Source organism: Fusarium oxysporum, chromosome 15 (genome assembly GCF_000149955.1).
Source record: "Fusarium oxysporum f. sp. lycopersici 4287 chromosome 15, whole genome shotgun sequence".
Lineage (NCBI taxonomy): Eukaryota > Fungi > Ascomycota > Sordariomycetes > Hypocreales > Nectriaceae > Fusarium > Fusarium oxysporum.
The window spans coordinates 264673-283391 of record NC_031000.1 but is presented as its reverse complement, the minus strand read 5'-3'; the positions used below and the strand labels follow the sequence as shown (position 1 = coordinate 283391).

General features: G+C 47.5%; 6 protein-coding genes across 6 annotated transcripts; 1 reads left to right on the top strand and 5 right to left on the bottom strand.

The window, feature by feature from the left end:
- Window positions 1-223: 223 nt before the first annotated feature.
- Window positions 224-1516, top strand: FOXG_16697 (uncharacterized protein; the record flags this gene model as incomplete). The annotated part of the gene is made up of 1 exon (XM_018396717.1): window positions 224-1516. The coding sequence occupies one exon, from the start codon at window positions 224-226 to the stop codon at window positions 1514-1516; it is 1293 nt and encodes a 430-aa protein (XP_018257457.1).
- A 1829-nt stretch (window positions 1517-3345) lies between these two features.
- On the bottom strand, window positions 3346-4908 carry FOXG_16696 (uncharacterized protein; the record flags this gene model as incomplete). The annotated part of the gene is made up of 1 exon (XM_018396716.1): window positions 3346-4908. One exon carries the CDS (start codon window positions 4906-4908, stop codon window positions 3346-3348), a length of 1563 nt encoding a protein of 520 aa, XP_018257456.1.
- Window positions 4909-5528: 620 nt separating this feature from the next.
- Window positions 5529-5798, bottom strand: FOXG_22557 (uncharacterized protein; the record flags this gene model as incomplete). Its single annotated transcript, XM_018402972.1, has 1 exon — window positions 5529-5798. One exon carries the CDS (start codon window positions 5796-5798, stop codon window positions 5529-5531), a length of 270 nt encoding a protein of 89 aa, XP_018257455.1.
- A 2949-nt stretch (window positions 5799-8747) lies between these two features.
- FOXG_16695 (uncharacterized protein) lies at window positions 8748-10443 on the bottom strand (the record flags this gene model as incomplete). The annotated part of the gene is made up of 2 exons (XM_018396715.1): window positions 8748-9314; window positions 9394-10443. The coding sequence occupies 2 exons, from the start codon at window positions 10441-10443 to the stop codon at window positions 8748-8750; spliced, it is 1617 nt and encodes a 538-aa protein (XP_018257454.1).
- Window positions 10444-16871: 6428 nt separating this feature from the next.
- On the bottom strand, window positions 16872-18104 carry FOXG_22556 (uncharacterized protein; the record flags this gene model as incomplete). Its single annotated transcript, XM_018402971.1, has 1 exon — window positions 16872-18104. One exon carries the CDS (start codon window positions 18102-18104, stop codon window positions 16872-16874), a length of 1233 nt encoding a protein of 410 aa, XP_018257453.1.
- A 330-nt stretch (window positions 18105-18434) lies between these two features.
- On the bottom strand, window positions 18435-18717 carry FOXG_22555 (uncharacterized protein; the record flags this gene model as incomplete). Its single annotated transcript, XM_018402970.1, has 2 exons — window positions 18435-18643; window positions 18714-18717. 2 exons carry the CDS (start codon window positions 18715-18717, stop codon window positions 18435-18437), a joined length of 213 nt encoding a protein of 70 aa, XP_018257452.1.
- Between the last annotated feature and the right edge of the window lie 2 nt (window positions 18718-18719).

Here is an 18719-nt window from a genome sequence, read left to right as displayed (position 1 = left end):
GGCATCATTCCCCTGCCCTTGAGCTGAAACCTTTGCGCTATCTTCAATCATATGACATGTGAACCTAGGGAGACGCCCGTAAACCAAATGCTATATTTCCAGGAGTCCCTCGAGTTTCCGCCTGTTATCTAGACCATTTGTGTCGTGTCCTTCGCCCTACCTTGTTAATAAGTTTCGTTTGCTATAAAATTGGATCCGAGCATTCTCGACACGCCTCGTAAACATGACCTCGAAAATACGCCCTGCACTTCTTACACTCGGCTCATACATAGCTGGCACCTTTCTCACCTTGGCAATTAAGGTGTTTGTCGCTGCAGGCGACACACAAGTGGTCGATGCAATCCTCCAGGCGATAAATCGGTCTCTAGAAGCCATGACACAAAGCCTCAGCGGCGCAGCCCTCATTTGGAGGGCTATATTTACCAATGGCGTCAACAAGCCCTCCCTAAACTTCATATTGAACCATCTACCCGAACTTGGCCAGTTCTTATACGACTTGATCAGACCTGGAAGCGTCTTGGGTAGATTTCCGTCCACTGACGGTGCGACAGAGACCCTTGATGCTGAGTTCCCAGGCATAGACAATCCGTACAATGAACTCGACTTGTGGCTACCGGAGAACAGAAACGCTGTGGTTTGCCAAGCACAACGGGTAACCTTGACCATTGTTGCCATTCTGAAGATGGGCAGAGGCAAAATGCCAAACGGACTCGACGATGTTCAACTAAACGTCAGTCTACGCAGCGACTTTGATGCAAACGCCAACCCTCCATCACCAACATACATTTCAGCGCTTCACGGCGGGCCGCCGTCCCCACCAAACGAGAAATGGCTCTTCATCAACGGCATTGCAAACGAATTCTTTTGGTTTCAACGGTCGTGCGATAAGATCCGTGACACCTTCAACAGAGAAGTCACAGGAGTATATAACAGAAGCGACGGCATCCTCTGGGACTTTATCGAGTGTTGCGGCGAACGCAGGGACGGTGAGCCAAATACTCTTATCGAAAGGACACAGAGTAGCAAGGCTGCTCAGGAAGCCCTCGAGCAAGAGCTTAGGGCTGCTCTATGGCCGGCCGCTGGTAAAGTCCCCGGCAAAGTCGTCATGATCGCGCACTCTCAGGGTTGCCTGGTCTTGCGCCTGGCGTTACAGACGCTGGCAACAGAGACTCCAAAAGGCTCCCCTCAAAGACGAATAATTAAGGAAAGGCTAAGAATATTCACCTTTGGGAACCCAAGTATCGACTGGAAGGTGATAGATGGGACTGAACAGCCTTTGAGCAAATACGTCCACACTACAGAGCATTTTGCGAACGAAACCGACTTTGTGGCCATGCTAGGCGTCGTGATGCACCGCGACGACAAGGGCTCGGGTTATGACCCAAACATGGTTTTCTATAGCAAGACGGGAAAGGCGCATCTATTCGGTGCACACTATTCTCTTGGGGTTAATGCTTATCACGGTGGGGAGAAATCGCAGTTGTTGAAAGCCGTGAATGGAACAGAGATAGCTTGAGCGATGTAGCCTGGTATATTATCTGCGAGTATCGATGCACTTCGATATTCGTCAGACTAGTACCGTAACATAATGTTTAATGGCAGATGGAAGAAGGGGGTAGTACACTGGATACGAGGCACCGAGAATGGATAATGCAACTGAATTAAGACGGACCAAAGTTATCCACAGCAATGAATACAATGAAGCAAATCTAAAATTGCAGTGAAACCGCTACAAACCGATTCTGGACTACCTGCCTGCGATCTGCCTTGGGCTATTTCTCTCTCGCTATCTGGCCTAGCCTACTTTCTTGCTGTAACTCCACATCTAGCTCGGTAGCTTACGACTCGAGTTGCAGCCCCTTTCTACCCTGGGGTCCATGTGCTACTCAGGCTCAGGGGTAAGCATGTGTGATATCAAGTGTAGATGCACGTGATTCCATAACAGGACTCCATGTTTGCATCCAATCGGGCTATTCATGATGATGGCCACTGACTTGATACTTACGCTCGCCCCGAACCTTAAATCTTTTTAGGTTAAGCTTACTGGCAGGTAGGCAGTGCACCACGATACTGAGTTACAAAGCTACGGTCAGGTTAACTCTATTTCGATGACCAAGCTCGACGGTATTGTCATGTTTCTGGCTACCGCGTCCATAACGTTTCCAGCCCAGGATAAACCTTGAGACGCATTATCTATTAGTTTGTGACCACCAGGCTCTATAGTGACACAACCTTGTCCATCAGTCGTTATAGCCAGTGAGAGTAATCAGGCGGGCTTGAGTATGATTAGCTGAACCCTCTCATGTATCAATACAAGGATATATTTAATGCTTCATATAGCCGGTTCAGTAAATGATCTTTCAGGAGCATTAAGCCTTGACAGTATTAACGGATAGCCGAAGAGCACGGTTGCCTAGCAGGACGGCCTTCATCGTTCTGCATAAACTTTTTGGATTGGAAGATGACCTTGTCACATGAATTTGCTACAAAAAGACGAACAGATCTCCGGAACAAGCCTTGATGTAGCAGTTAGGCAATTATTTCATTCAATGGTGGGTGGCTGGCTCAAGGACCCTTACTGAGCTACACAGGAGTGCCGCAAGGACCCAACTGCTGGGCTCCTCCTAGCCGCCGGACGACTCTCCATCCGCCTAACAGCGCACTGAACTGATCCAACAACGATTACCGTGCTATTACGCTAGGTCCTTGCTTCGCAAGGTTAACTATTGCCATATCATGCCGTTGTAACGCCGTGTAAGTGACAGCTTGCTGACCAAATTGTGCATATATGGAAAGTTACCCGCACCCCACTCAAGCCTGCAGCTACAGATAGCAGGGTCTGATCTAGTTGAAGCAACCCATGTGTGAACCAACAAAATGAGATGCGGAACCTCCCACAAGACAACCAAACCAATCTTGGTGGCTAGGAAATTCCCAAGTCGTAAGGGGATCCGGCTCCTGACCCGTCCAGAGCTGCCGTACATATTGAGGGCCAGAGGCGGTCACAAACGCAACGTCATAGGACTAAGTTATTTCTGTACAGGTTGCCCAATCCACAGGTATAGACGTAAGCTTCCGTGATGTCCTACTGTAGCCTCCCCTCTTGCATTTCGACTTAACGCACAAACAGGCCCGTGCGTACAGCCTTTTCCCTAAGTTCTCCATGTTTCTTGCCACCTTGTGACAAAAATCAAGTACATTATAGCTCTCTTATTTTGAGTAAATTTGTTTGAACTATAGCAGGCAGCTTGAATAAACTTCAACGCAAACATTACTGTGATGTTTTGTTAACGTATATTGACATCTAGACTATTGACAATTTATGATACTCCGAAATATTCTAAATCAGGTAAACAAAGCTCCATCTCTACTCAGGGCCCATTCGACAAGTGGTTCAGGCTGCTCCTCAATCTCCCTCTTACACCCCTGGAGCCATTTCCAGTGCTCCTCACATTCATCAAATATACGTCCCAAATCATCATATAATGCATTTATATCTTCTGGTACCCGCTTATCATCCTTAATCTGGATACGTTCCCAGATATACCTACACTTCTCGCGACGAAACTTAAGCATCGTAATATCGTTGGATTTGAGGATATAGTTGAAGTCCTGCTGAAGACAAGGAGTATTCTGCATACTGCGGCTCCACTCATTAGAGTACTTCCAGGGTAAGTGTTGCCCAGTAAGTGTTTGTAAGTCGTGTAAACCACTTGAGAGCTGCCACGATAGGTTGTGGAGTTCATGCCCGATGAGGCATAAGAGCCAGTCACTAAGTACCTTTCCTAGCTCCTGTCGGCCATGAGTTTTGGCGAAGCAGGAGTTACATCGGTATGTGTTGAGCAAGGGCTCTGTGATTTCCTTTTCGTCCCACGTTATGTCCCCTTCGCGATTGGGCCCTCTTCTCGCGGGCTTCCAATGGTGATGGGTCCCACCAAACCGAAACTCTCGCAGCTCTTGCCAGCGCGCGCATCCAGGGCATCGAACCATCCACATCGACCAATGCTGTTCACGAGCACCCTTTCTGTGGAAGAGACCAAGAGACGCATTAAAGCGTGGTCTCTTGTGATTCAGATATTCTGAAACCCCTGGAAAATAGCGATCGACGCGTGAACCAAATACGACTTGGCGGCTTGGGACAATGGGTAGCCGCCGAGTGCCTCCCGTCTCGTCGAATAGTTGCCATATTTCGTCTTGTTGGAATCGGCACTCGTTGCACTTTCGAAGCCATCGCTTCTTCCCACAATTCTCACCCTCCACAGCCAGGGCATTCTGATCGAGCAAGTTTATCTGATCTTGTTGTGTCATTTTGTTAAGCTGGTCCTGGTTTATGCCTTTGAAACCCTCCATGCCATAATATTGGAGTAGGTCCAGATTGTTGATTGGAAAATCGCCGCTCAGATGTCCTTTGCCTGAGGTAACGCAAATAAAGTATCTAAAACGCTGCTTTTGCGCTTCCCAAAGGGAGACTTTGGCATCAAGCTCGGCTTGTTCTGTATTTGTGTTTCGATGCGGTATGTGCCTTGTTTGCTCCCACGTAGTGACCATTCTAGCGGCGGGAGATCCGGGAAGAGGCTTCCTGTATCGCAATCTGAGAATAGAATGGTTGTTAAAGTGCTTGTGAGAGAGAAGACGCAGACAGTTAGTGCAGGCCCATCGCATCTTCTCCCAAGCTGGGTCGGTCCAGTCTGGTATCAGGCTGGCATCCCTGGACCGGAAAAAGAGATAAGGGCCGCCATACTCAGGCACTAACTCAAGCGCCAAAAGACGCTCTGCAAAATGCTTCTGCTTTGGGTTAATGAAACATCGAAAGTGGGCATTGGCCTGACTGATCGATATGAAGCTGATGGGGTCGAGTAAGCGAATGATGTAGCACTGGAGTTCTGTCGGTAGAAGTTCCAGAGACATCTCGCTTGTACTATAGCTAGCAGTTTAAGAATATCCTCGGAGTGGTTGGGAGTTGGTTTCTTGTTCCTCACTTTGTTTTTGAGGCTATGTATTATGAAGCGGGGTTACGCGCAATAATTATTAGTCCGGGCCTCGAGTCCCCATACGGTGGGCGATTGGGGGGGCTGAATGAATGATGCTGTCGCAGGGTAGGCATTAGTAATCTAGCTATATGCTTTAAGTAACTCTGCGGGATGGAATACCCCGCACAAGAGATAACAAAAAGAACAATCCAAAAAACACATTTTGCTGCTGCTCAACACATTTTACTTTAACCCTTCAAGCACGCTCAGTGCGACATCCTGGATGGTAACTTTCAACATTTCCATGGCACAGCATGCATGAATCTCGTACCCAGCACATCCTTACAAGGTCATACCCAATCATTTTTATGATCAAAAGAGGTAGTTTCTCTCAGTTAGCTACCATGCGGTACCCCTCCACGGATAAGACCCCTCTATCGATAAGCCAAAAAAAGGTTTCCCCATACAAAATGCATTTTTTCAACCTTATGAGAAAAACTTAACAAAATTAGCAAAATTAAACCTGTTTTCAGTATTCAGATTAGAATTCGATATCTTTTAATATTTTCTGGGCCTTTTATCCTCAAGGCCAGTATGAGTGCGTACAGCGAGTAACTCTTCCGCCTCCGAGTTTGAGCTTTCTTCCTCTTCCATCCCTTCCACCTCAATCACATCCTCAACAGCCCTTGCCTCTTGAATTGCTTGATTTGGCTTGGAAATAGTTTCACCAGCGACTAGAGCATCGGCTAATGTCATGAACTTCTCGTTAGGATTAGATATGGCCTTTCTCTTCTTGCCTCTACTCAACCGGCCGACTTCCTCCTCCATACCGGCGAATTCATGCAGTTATCGAAGCTATCTTTAGAGTTACCCGCGATAAGCAGACTTGGAGGCATTGAAATCTCTATTTTATAGTGGTTGGTGACCGTTATAGTGATGAACTGCTAGGCAACAATAATATATGTTGTTAAAAAAGCAAGTCTCGATCCACTGATCATGGATTTTGAGTCAGGGACATTTATGATTCAGACCAGGCAGATTCTCATAGAAACTTGGCTTCTACGGTCATCTAATATAATAAACCTGGAATTAGACTTATCTTCTCGCCGGATTTGAGGCAGATAGACCTCTTTGGGCCACTCGACTGCGATATGGTTGTCCGTCGAGCCGTTGTCAGAAGTGATGTAATACTAGTCGGCTATCTTCTTGAACTCATTGATAAACTATTGTTGCTCATGTCCTTGGCTTTAAAATATGATCCGGGGTTTCAGAAGACGGCTATCCGCAGTCATGGCTTCGATGAAGTTAGTCTAAACGCGGGACTGGGAGCCTTTGAGGACGGCCTTCCTCTTCGGATCGCTACTGCCGATAACCAAGGAATCCAAGCCTAGATTCTGGAATGGATTATTGAATTTTATGATAAAGACGTTAATTACCCACCAAATTCCGCTATGGTACCACCCTCGTCAATATTAACTGTGTTCTCGGGCTTGATCTAGCTATACCCGCGCTCCTGGATCTCGACGTGCTAATTAATAGCCATTGGGGTAAAAGAATTGAATCTTGAGGCCTCCTGGCGTTTCCCTATCTTCATGTTGATAACTGGATGACGTTTCATGAACCTGGCTATCTAATGCGCACTGATAGCCCTTTCCCGGGCCTCGCTGTCTTAAGAGCGCAGCGACGGTGGCGCGAATTTGGCTGTGAGAAGGAGCATAGCTCAAGGCATCTTGCCGAAGTATCCAGGTAACTAATCTGGATCTCTGAGATTAGGATAATAGTTGGGCAGGATGGGTGACCTCAGACTTTGATGGTATACCTCTTAATCAGCCCGAAAGAGTCGGCTGAGGGCTGTCATGCTTCTGTGCGGCTTGGTTATGGGAGAGGCCGTTATCCGCGATATCTAATATTTCTTTAATAATGACATCCTCTGTATAAGACGCTCGAGGCATTTTCAAGGCGATTATGGAAGGCTGGTGTAGATAAAAATCCTATAAGTTTTGGGGAGGACTGTTCGTGGAGGAGGCATTGACAGAAATTTTATATTAGTGCTATGCGCCCAAGCCGCTTATATAACGTAGGGGAAAATAGCATAATACGAAACAGCATGAAGGCCTCAGTAAAACACAGCTGGTTTCATGTAAATAACTTCAATTTTGGCTAAGCACTGTATAAGTGAAAATGGGCATTTTGTATGGGGAAACTTTTTTTTTGGCTTATCGGTAGAGGGGTACCGCATGGTACTCCTGGTGACGTCATAACTCCGTCCGTTTCCTCCATAAGCTAAGGAACAGACGATTTCGCGCCCAGCTCAATTACGGCTCCTTCTGCCATCGAAACCAGGCACTAAATATCGTCCAGCTTCCTGGAAATTGGCCCCAAATCAACAGAAGCTACTATAAACAAATCTTGTCTATCATCATTCTAAATCCTTAAAAAGAATTAAAAATTTTCGTTACGATTCTCGTAGCTCCTCATTCCACTGCTGCGAGCTATTATAGCTAATCAACTCACCAGGCAACTACATGATGGGTGAAGGAGGATCTATGGCATTCGATTCCATAAGAATCAAGCCAGGTGACGCTTTCAATACACCATCCATTTCCTCCAATCCTTTTTAAGGGCAATAGTGTTCAATGGACCAACGAGCCCTTGCACGGTCGGCGGAAGGAGGCACTTTAGCAAGCGTTTACAGGCAGAGTGAATTCTTATTCAATAATTCCATGTCTACCTCCCCAATCAGCTCCCTGGATCATTGGAGTGGTCCATACCCTTCCGCCACCTTCACGACTACACCCTCAGTTTTTTAGACGCCATTTTCCCAAACCTCCCACCGGTTAGGCATCCCGTCTCCGTCCTTAACGGCTGAAAAGGAGGGGGAGCGTTAAAAGCGGAAGCATTGCTCAAAGAAAATTTCAGCTAGAAAATCTATGAGACGAGGTTCCTACTACAATGATTGCTGCGAAATTGCGACGCAATGCACATGTTCTGGTCCGTGCACGCTAGACGTCGGCAAAGGGTTAGAAAAGTAGCCCCTTAAAAGGAGACTGACGGCAATAAGAGGAAGCTTCGCAAGCAGACTTGGTACGGCTGCAAATTATGCAATGTTGCGATTTGTAACAACCAATATTGTTGGGACTTCTATTATCATATAATTTAGATGAGGAATTATGTATCCTTAATTTCGCACATTTTAATTGGCTTGAACCCCTCATCGTGACCGGCTTGGAGGTCCTTGCGCTCTCAGGAGATGAAGTCAAATTTTTGGGCTGAAACTTCCGAAAGCTAATTGTCGCACTGGATGTGCTTAAAATGGATTGAAGGTCGGGTCATTCATAATGAGCAGCAGTAGTGAGTTGATTGGTTCTATCTTCTGTGTGGGGTATTCCATCCCACAGGTTTTACTTTAAATCACCCAGCTTGATTACTAAGGGCTGTTGGTCCTGAGGATCATTGAGACCATGCCCAGCCTGCGACACTAATTTAGACCTTGTGCCACACCGAGTGGCGCATCACGATAGCAGCTGATCGTGATCCAGTGACACGGAACCTGGGCCACGGGACTTGGACTAGCCTGAACAAAATTCCGATATCGTCAGAGGCATTTTAAGGTTTGACCGGGCCGTCAGGAGGTGGCGCACAGCAGAGCTTAAAGATGGTAGACTTCTGCGTAAGAACTGTATCACATTGACACGGCTGAGATGCATACAGTATGAACAGTTGATACTCGATTAACATTCAAAGATAGTTGGCATCTTATAAACGGTACAAAAGAACTCATAGCAACTGCTTATCCGCCTTGAGCCTTGCAATCAACTTTGCACGATCCACGTCTTGAATCTTGACACCCTGATCAATGGCAAGACATGCCGCAGTGGCAGCACTCTGACCAAGGATCATGTAGGTGGGCTCCATACGGATGGCCGAATAGGCAATGTGAGTGGCGCTTAACGTGACAGGGTTGAGGAAATTGGTCGCTTCGCTCGCCTTGGGAAGAATAGCGGGAAGGGGAATGTTGAAGGGACCTGGTGTAGGCACATGTACTTTGCCCTCATCGCGGATCTTCCCATCAACAAGCACACGCTCGACCTGATGCACATCGAGGGTGTAGGCGCCTAGACCAATGCTGTGGTTTGGTCGTGCTGGGGGAGACTGGATGTCGCTCTGCTTCATAGTATATCCACCATCCATACGACGTGCCTCTCGGATATAAATCTCATAAGGCCAGTTACCATTGTTCGCCCACTCGTCCTTGGCATATCCCCAAGCATTTACCCTTGTGCGGAAGGATTGTGGGATGCGAGGGTGATTAGCCAATGTCCAGAAGAAGCCTTGTGTGTAAGACTTGTGTTGTTGATAAATCTGCTTACGCTTCTCATAAGGACCATGGCGTTCTCTTCCCCTGAACAGAAAACCGCTTCACACAGGGTTCAGCCAGACCCATAATATCAGTGGTGTCAGTTTTGATGTTGGGCATGAGCTGGCTGGTGAAAGGGGTGCCTGTGTAGCCCGACTCAAAGTAACGCAAGAGCATTTCGTATCGAGACTCGACGTAGTCAGCAGGCTTGATGAAAGGGATTCTATTGCCAGCCTGCCTTGTGAGACTGAGACGGAAATTGTAGGACTGAAGGCGAAAGGCATCGCCCTGACCTTTGATGGCATCGGGGTTCTTGACTATTCGTCCGACACCAGAAATCAAACCGCTGCTTGGGTCGCCCTTCTTCTTGTATGGATCAATTTTAGAGAGCTGCTCGAGGCCACCAAGACGGAAACCAGCTGCTGACTCGTTGTAGTCGTCCAAACTTTCGCGTCCCGTACGATAGGAAATGCCGGCAGCCTCCATGAGATCACCTTCGTAGCTAGCATCGATAAACATCTTTGCCTGGAAAACATCCCCAGTGAGTGTCTTGAAAGAAGTGATCTGACCATTCTTCTTGACCACACCACTCTTGGATCTATCAATACCCTGGTTGCGGAAGATGGGAATCTTTCCATCCTTCATCCACTTCTCCAAGATGTACTCGGCAACCTTGGGCTCAAAAGTCCACTGGACCTTCTTGCCCTCATCGATGGCAGGTCCTGGTTGAGCACCAATCCTTCGTCCAATGTATCCTGCACGTGTCTCTTGCCTCCATGAAGTGCTTTTCTGGTAGTGTGTGTAAACCTTGCCATAGAACTCTCTGGCAATACCGCCGATAGAGTCTCCGTTCTTGGAATCTGTCCAGCCAAGGCCCGATGTTGTGAGGCCACCTAGCGTATGGCCGGGAAACACAATCGCTACAGTCTTTTTCATGCGCTTGGTCTGTACCGCAGCAGCTATCGCAGCGGCTGTGTTACCGTAAATGACCACGTCATATCTACCTGGGACATCTGCTCGTTTTGATGGAGCGGCTGAAACAGATATCATAAGATACGACACCATGTAAATAGTGAAGATGAGGATGAGGAATCGATTCCTAAGAAGACCTGCCATGTTTGTTAATAATTGAAGATGACCCGACTGCTGTGATGGGAAGAAGAAAGAGAAGGTGGAAAGTAAATAAAGTAATTGGGTAAATGAGTGGCGTATACGTTGAGTGAATTTCAGGGAAGCCCACAGACAAGCGATGTCAAGATACAGACAACAAAGGCTTTATGAGTGGTCACAGAGACATGCGGAGGCGTGCCGAGTAGTGGAATAGGACAAGAATGGGCTATGCATTGCAAATCTCCCCCCCTTTCTCGACCACAGCACGGACTATCGAGAGCGCTACAGGGAGAACTATTGGGTGATAAAACTTACAGTGGTCGAGGAGTCTGAATGGGTGGACCCGAACGGTCGAGGGTCTGTGTGTTTGTGCTTCTAAATCGAGGTCGTACCTGATAAATTGACAGACACGCAGACTTCGTATAAACGCCAGAATGTGCGACATGATCATCGTGTGGCTGTCAGAAGTGCTAACCCACTGGCCGAGATAGGGAAGGTCCGGTCAGGGCCAGGGTGTGTAAAGATGGGGATAACGAGCGTTGAGGATTTCGGCCCTTGTGAGAAATGGACTAGGTAAAGGCCCTTGATTAGCGTCAAGGAAGGGGGCACGGGACCGGACCTTCAACTGTTGCGTAGCGTGTGTACTGGTGCTGCAGCTCCTTTTGACATTATCCCTGTTGTTCCAACGTATCAGATCTGAACTTTAGGTTGATTTGTGCAAGGTACATTCCAGTCTAGCATATACCCACGCTCCGAACTGGTACGTACCTCGCCCGCAAGGGCCTCGTAAAAATTTCCTCATTTATCTGCAAAGAGGCTTGCAGAATTATCTACCAGGTAGCCTCGTTTTATCAGCCCCTCTTTGCTATCTTCGTTTAGATGTCAGCGAATACATAAGGTTTGATTAAAAATCTCTGATCGTCTTCAAATAGTTTCTTCCTCTCTCGTAATCCAGCTCCCTTGCAATCGCTCTAATATCGATCTCTTGCCGGAGCCAGTTGCTTCCCAGACCAACGGCGTGGGGGAACCAGCCCTATACGTGGCCTAGCAATTAGGTTGGGCCCGCTAATTAATTAATAGCGAAGATTAAGTGATGAAATGACAGGTCATCGCTCTTCAGCGACGCTTTGGGACAACCTAAGTCGAGCAGCCCAGCCTTTGCTGACGAACTCAAGGTTGCTATTGAGGGATGCAAGGTCCTATTCTTTCTGAATCCCTACGTTGACGCTACTTGATGCCGTTTGTTGGCGCAACATGAGAGCTATAGCACATTCGGATTGCTTCAGGGGGCAATTTTAGCTGATAAGAGGATGATAAATAGCCCTTATCGATTGTTACATAACTGACTTAAAACTAAGACATTCAAAGAAAGAAATTTTTCGCCGTTATTATCTATATATTATACAGCGACGAATAATTACTAAGGTCCTGCCAGTACATGCAGGTGAATGACGACTGTAGCTGGGAATCTCATCTCCTCCTTGCCCAAAAACAATGGTTTCAGTTTTTCAGTTGAGGCTTCGGGCACGGACGCATCACGTCTTCACCACCAAGCTCGGTCTCGACACCAGCCCACCATAACTATGCGCCCCGCTACTTTGGGCAACGTTGACAGGGGTAAGTTCTGATGGCCCCGCCTTATCAATGTGTCGCACTTAGCGTACTTAAAGGGTTAAAGTGAATGTGATGAGCAGCAGTAGTGAGTTGATTGGTTCTATCTTCTGTGTGGAGTATTCCATCCCACAGGTTTTACTTTAAATCACCCAGCTCGATTACTAAGGGCTATTGTTCCTGAGGCTCGTTGAGACCATGCCCGGCCTGCGACACAATGTGACTATATGTGTCAGCGCTCATCATATGTCAACTCAATCAATCAAATCGTCGAATTCTTCCTTTCAATCAAATCAAACCACACATTTCTAAAGTTGAAATAATTGACATATTACATATGCATCATGTAATCGTCTAATCTCGAGGGAAAATCCACACCTTCCCGAGCCACTACCCTACACTAGATAGTCGCAGATGGAAGTCTACTCTCAAATAGCGGGGGGATTAGCGGCAAAGCTAAGTATCTGCTATCGTGATCTAACGCATGACCCCACCGCGCGTATGCAATGTGGAACGCGTTTTCCAACCATGTCGCGCCATCAAAATAATCCCTTCTACACGTGGTTTTTATTCCATTTCACCAGTAGGATGTCGAACTCGCCACTCTCCCCGTCGCCAGCTGGCTTTCCGCCAACAACATTGACACCTTGCCCTACACCTCCTTCTTCCGTCTTCTCACGATTGTCTCAGCCTAAAACGGTGGCCAAGCAGTTGGAAGAAGCAGCCGTTGGAGCTTTACCTCCCAACCCGACCATTGAGAATCTGCCTAAGATTACCTGGAAGAACCGTCGCTTCGTCCAGGAGGATTTGTTAGCTCGGAAAGGTGCAAAGGGCAGGAAGAGCTGGATTAGGTCGCACGGAACTATCAGGATCTACCGATAGGTCACGTCTGGTGCTGCAATCAATGTGATATGAGAGGCGCAGCGGAGTTCTTTTCGGTGCAAGCCACGTCTTCCGCAGCGGACCATCTTCGAAAGTCTGTGCTTATCCCGTTCAATCTCTTTGACAAGATATCCAGCAGCTGACCGACCTAGAGCTCACCGGATCACCCCAGCCAGCCAGTCTAGCGAGTCAAGTCCTGGTGATGAAGGTGTCATTGATATTTATTCTGGTGCAACACCGAAAAGGCGCCGGCTTGAACAGAGCGCCATACCAAGGGCGAAAATAAAAGCCATCCAAGAACTAAGCGTCGGCTTCGTCATTGATAGCGATGTGCCATCCACCATCTTCGAGCACAGCTTTCTTCGGAAGATCTTCAACCATTTCGACAGTGATTTAGTACTCCAGATGGCGTGGAGTGGTAGTTCTGTCACTAGAGAGATACATCGGCTCTTTGAAGCGAAGCGGGATACCATCAAAGCAGAGCTCCGCAACGCTTTGACAGCGGTGCACATTAGCTTCGACCTCTGGACGTCACCGAATCGCTTTGCAATCATGGCTGTATTTGCGCACTTTATAGATCAATTGGGGCATCAGCAATCCCGTCTGCTGGCTCTGCGTCGTCAATTTGGTGCTCATAGTGGCGAGAACCGGCGAGGTTCTCTGATCGACATCGTCCACGAATGGGAGATTGAGGGGCGAGTTGGCTGTGCCATCTCCATAACATGGCGGCAAACGATACTTGTCTGTACCACATGTACCAGCAGCTCGATCCATCGATGAGGCCTGTTGATATAAAGGCCCGCCGGATGCGATGCTATGGGCACACGCTCAATCTCGTCGCGCGAGCCTTTCTCTTTGGCAAATACGTCGACTCGTTTGAGCTGGAGTCTGACATTAACAACATGCGCGGCCTTATTGAGCAGGACCTGGATCATTAGCGCGCAAAGGGCCCCATTGGTAAGCTCCGCAATATTATCAAGTTTATCCGTTCGTCACCGCAGCGGAGTGAACAGTTCAAGCGAATAGCCCGGGAGCAGGATTACGAGGAATATCGGCTCTGCGAGGAATCCACGGCCGAGCTCGAGGTTGTCATGAACAACGAAACGCGGTGGAACTCCGCTTACATGATGATTGAGAGGGCTTTGCGAAAGCAGACAGATATCAGAGAATTTATCTTTGCAACTCAAGAAGAGGAAGACGGGGCAAGACGGATCCCGGCGGAGGACAGATTGTCTAGCGAAGACTGGCGGGTTCTTGGCGAGGTCAACGAGATTCTCAAACCCATATACCTTCAGACGATGCGGACGCAAGGCTGGGGTAAAGGTGACAGCCATGGACGCCTGTGGGAAGTGCTGATAGGAATGGAATATCTGTTGGAGCATTTTGAGGACTGCAAGGTCTTCTATAGTGAGGTTACGGAGGAGACGATGGGAGAAACTCAAGTGGATGCTGCGGAGCGGATTGCAACGGCGTCAGCAAATTTCCGAGAGTCCAACGGTCGACCAAGCCGCGTTCGCCGTCTCCCTGCCCGCTTTGACGAGGATGAGGTTTACGCGCTACCGCAGCGGAGCCAACCCACGAGATTCATAGAATCTGCCTTACCGCTGCATTCTCGGGCTGAATATTCCACGGCGGAGAAGCGATCAGCGTCCGAGACGTCGCAAAAGAGCACATTACCAGCAGACCATCGAGCCTACATCCGGGCATCGATTAATAACGGGTGGAAGAAGCTAAATGAGTATTATGACAAACTCGGAGAATCTCCCTTGTTTGCGGCAGCGATCATTCTTCATCCGAGGTTCGGGATCAGCTGGTTAGAGGCCACTTGGATCTCTGAGGAACAACTCGCTTGGGTTCGTGATGCCAAGGCTGGAATCAAGGATTACTTCACCCGTTGGTACGACGCGAACCCGGGACTGTGTGAAGAAACAATGAAGTACGACGCAGCGCCAAGGACGATGGGCCAAGAGGATGGTCAGTACACTTCAGTGGATTAAAAGCAAGACAAAGAAAGCGTTTGCGACGGGTGGCCAGTGTCGGCGAGCTCGAAAAGATACCTCCGTCTCGAGCCACAGGATACGCAGGATGCTATCCAATGGTGGAGAGACCACAGGGCTTCGTTTCCTTCACTGAGCAGCTTTGCCCTGGATGTCTTTGCTATTCCAGCGATGGCGAGTGATTGTGAGAGACAATTCAGCCTAGCGAAGCTGACGTTGACTTCTCAGAGGCCCTCGATAGGCGCAGATACATTGGAACATGTTCAATGCCTCAAGAACTGGGTCAGGCAGGGCGGAGTAAGGTTAGGTAGTTGGGCGGGTAGCTGAGTGTTGGTGTACACGAGGGGGATGACTTCGGGTAGGGGTCTCCACTCACGGAATTGAAAAGGGTATCAATCAAATCAAACAAATCAACTTTGAGCTCGAGGGCTGTCAATTGGTTGGCCTTCAAGCAGGTCTGTTCAGCAGAGTCAAGCAAACGGGGGTAGAAAAGTAAGAACAGGAGGAGCAGTAGGGCTTTCTTTTGTGTAGAATGGACGAAAAGCGGGGAATACGTGAATAGCTTAGCGTAGCCACAGGCCCTATGAGGTCCGTTCTCCCGGGCGTAATAAATACTACTACTACTACTACCTTTCCACTTTGCACATATATGTCTATCTCCGGTCTATTTCCATACGCGCATACTGGCGACTTATCTTTCCCGTTTTGATCGACGGTCTGCGGTCGCGTTAATCACGCGTACTTTAGCTTTCTTACATCATCGACACTTTCAACTGTGATTTTCATCCGAGGTTTATTTTTAACGGCCTTTACAAGCTGATGTTTTGCAATGACTAGCAGAATATAACCGCCTTTCACTGTGGAATTCGAAGTTCTATTTTACTACAATCCTTCTTGGCGTATTATTGTTTGAAAAGAGTGTGGTGGTATACTACAAAATAATTCTGCCTAGCATATCTAATAACAGTAGAACTCAATCCGTGCCTTTCAGGTCGCTGCTATTAAGCGATTTAAGAGAAGTTTTGACTATCTACCTCTTGTATAAGACCCCAGCGAGATATCTAGGATAATGCGATTATTGCCGATCGCCTGCCCGATTCAGTCCCTTAGTATTTTCTATAATGGAATCTGCTATCTACTTTATTGATATGATTGAGACCAACTTAAAAAGGTTTATAATTAACCATTGCGCTAACCGGGGCGTCGAAGAATGGGAGAGGTTGGAGGGATTAAGGGTTCGGTCTAGGCCGGATTGGTCCGGACTTCAGTCACTTGTCAATCCCCTTTTGAGGGCTCACGAGGTAGGGTATGACAGAGGTATATGGTTTCAGGTTCGCTATCTGCATTGGCAGAGCTACATAATTTCCGCAACTTTGGTCAGAAGGTGGCAAAACCCGAACCGCCTCCATTCATCCTAGATATTTTCTAGGTATTTCGTACATTCGTTAGCCATCCATGTGTTAGCCATTCGTTGACTTAGCGAAGAGAACGTTATATATTAGAATGCGAATACTGAGGTTGAATTACGCTGTAACTCTATGATACACGGAACTTCAATCTTAAATTAATCTAATTTTCTGTTGCAAAATGTAAAAGCACCAAACCAATATACTCTTTGCCGGCCAAGTTGCGTTGTCCGCTAGTCGATGGAGATTGAGTTGATAGAACATCGTTTTTTCAACTTCCTCTACTTTAAAAGCGACCAAGAGTCAAGTAACGACTGCGTCGTTCAGGATCTGAAAGTACCTCATATGCGGTCTGGAGCTTCTTAAATTTCTGAGTTTTTTCAGGGTTATCGCCATTTTTGTCCGGGTGCCATTTTAATGCTAAGGCGCGATAATAGGGGGTCAAGATCTCATCGATATTCTCTGGAGTCCTGGGATCGAGGCCAAATATCTGAAAATATCCTTTTGGATCATCGAATGACGGCTTTGTTGTGGTTGGCTACGTGGTCAATGCTGGGGGCAATTCTTCCAAGCGCTCGATGTATGCTCGGTGTTGGAGAAGCAGGGCGATCAAGGACTCCTTAGAAAGAGATTCCAGTTCGTCACAAACTCCACTTCCAACTCCAGTTGTAGCACCAACGCGAGATTGGAAACTAGACGGTCTAGCGTTGGTGCATGTGCGGTAGCTCGCTTTTACACCGAATAATTCTCTTTTCTGTATCCAATCCAGTTGGCTTAGTTGAACAAGCGAATGAAAAACAAGTTTTGTTGATTCGCGGTTTCTTTTTGCATAATCATCGCTCATGAAGCTGGGTTTGTTGGGCAGCGCCACGACTGCCACGTTGAGGCGCAAGAAACTCAGTAAGATCTGCACAGTCTCAGCTTGGTAGTGGTGAAGTAACGTAGATAGTCCTGCATCGAAATCGATCTGGTCGTACAGCGGCTGCATGCGAAATATACTCCGGATTGTGGAATTTCGGATAAAAAGATCATTCTGGGGCGTTCCCCCCTTTTCCGTCGCATGCTTGATAAACGATCTGGGAATCAAGTCTTCCACGAACTCCGACTGGTGCAACAAGAAGCCTTCGTTGTAAGCAGAGAATGCTGCGGCGACGGAGTCGATATCAAAACTATAAAGCAGCTTTAAGACTTTAACTCTAGCGGCGGTGGAAATAGCTTCCTCATCAGATTTAACTATATCCAGGGCCAGATGAGCGAGCAGTGAAAGTCGGAAATTGATGTGAGCACTCTCCCTCCGTGGAAGTTTTAAATGTCTGGTCTGAATTCCAGCACTCTGATACATGCTGTCTGTGTAGATTTTCGTCCGAAGTCTTGACTCTGCATCATCATCTCCATTCAAAGCCTCGAGGATGTCGGCATATAATAGATGATATTCTCTAAGGAAGTTTAAGCGCTCCTCCGCAGGCGTGATGTTTAGGCCATAAGCGTTCAAGCATATGGTGTGATCAAACTCGAAAAAATAGTGTAATGCAGTAAGGCTGTAAGGGATCCTGAAATGAAATGGATTATAGCGATGCAATATTTTCTCATCGTTCTTTTTCCATGGATAGAATGAAAGACTTTCGGATCCGAGATGCTCTGTAGGATATGGAGATTTGCTGCTCTTCGGTTCTCTCCGTGGATAGTTGTCGTCAATGAGGGTGCGGACCGCAGTGATGTATTTTGGATCAACGACTTCTGAAAGATCCCAATCAATATGTTCGTATGTCATTTTAATGCGTCAGAAGAACAAACTAGTGGCGAATTTACTCGAGTTTTCACAGTGAAAAATTAGCCCAAGTTTTTGAACAGAGGCGAGAAGGACATAGTCTCGTAGCCCAACACGAGGTTGGGAATGCCGGTGACGCGGCACAGGTACCGCACCTGCATTCCACCAATCGTACGCTTGAAAGAGAGCTAGCCAAATGCGCTTCCCCTCTTTTCGATATACCCACGTTTCGATCAAGCTTCGAGCAAAGTTCAAGCCAAGCATATTTATCTCAGAAATGGAGAATTACCCTGCACCCAATTATGGAATTTCTGCAGCCTAAACCTTGACAGTTTACTGCCCCGCTGGCCGCTTTAAACCGACTTGTGCTGACTCTGGCGGCTCACCTGTCTCTTCTTGCCATTTGGCTCTCATCTTAAGAAACTCGGACTTTCCAATGAGAGCTCTGAGAGACTCTGCGCTACTCGGTCGTGGCTGTTTCTGGCTTTCAATAGCCGCTTCCGAAAAACGAAACGAGTCAATAATAAAGTCCAATAGTGCAGCTACAATAGTCAGTGTTTGTCTTAGCATCCCAGTGAACTCAACTCATATGCCGCAAGAGAAATGACTTACCCATCT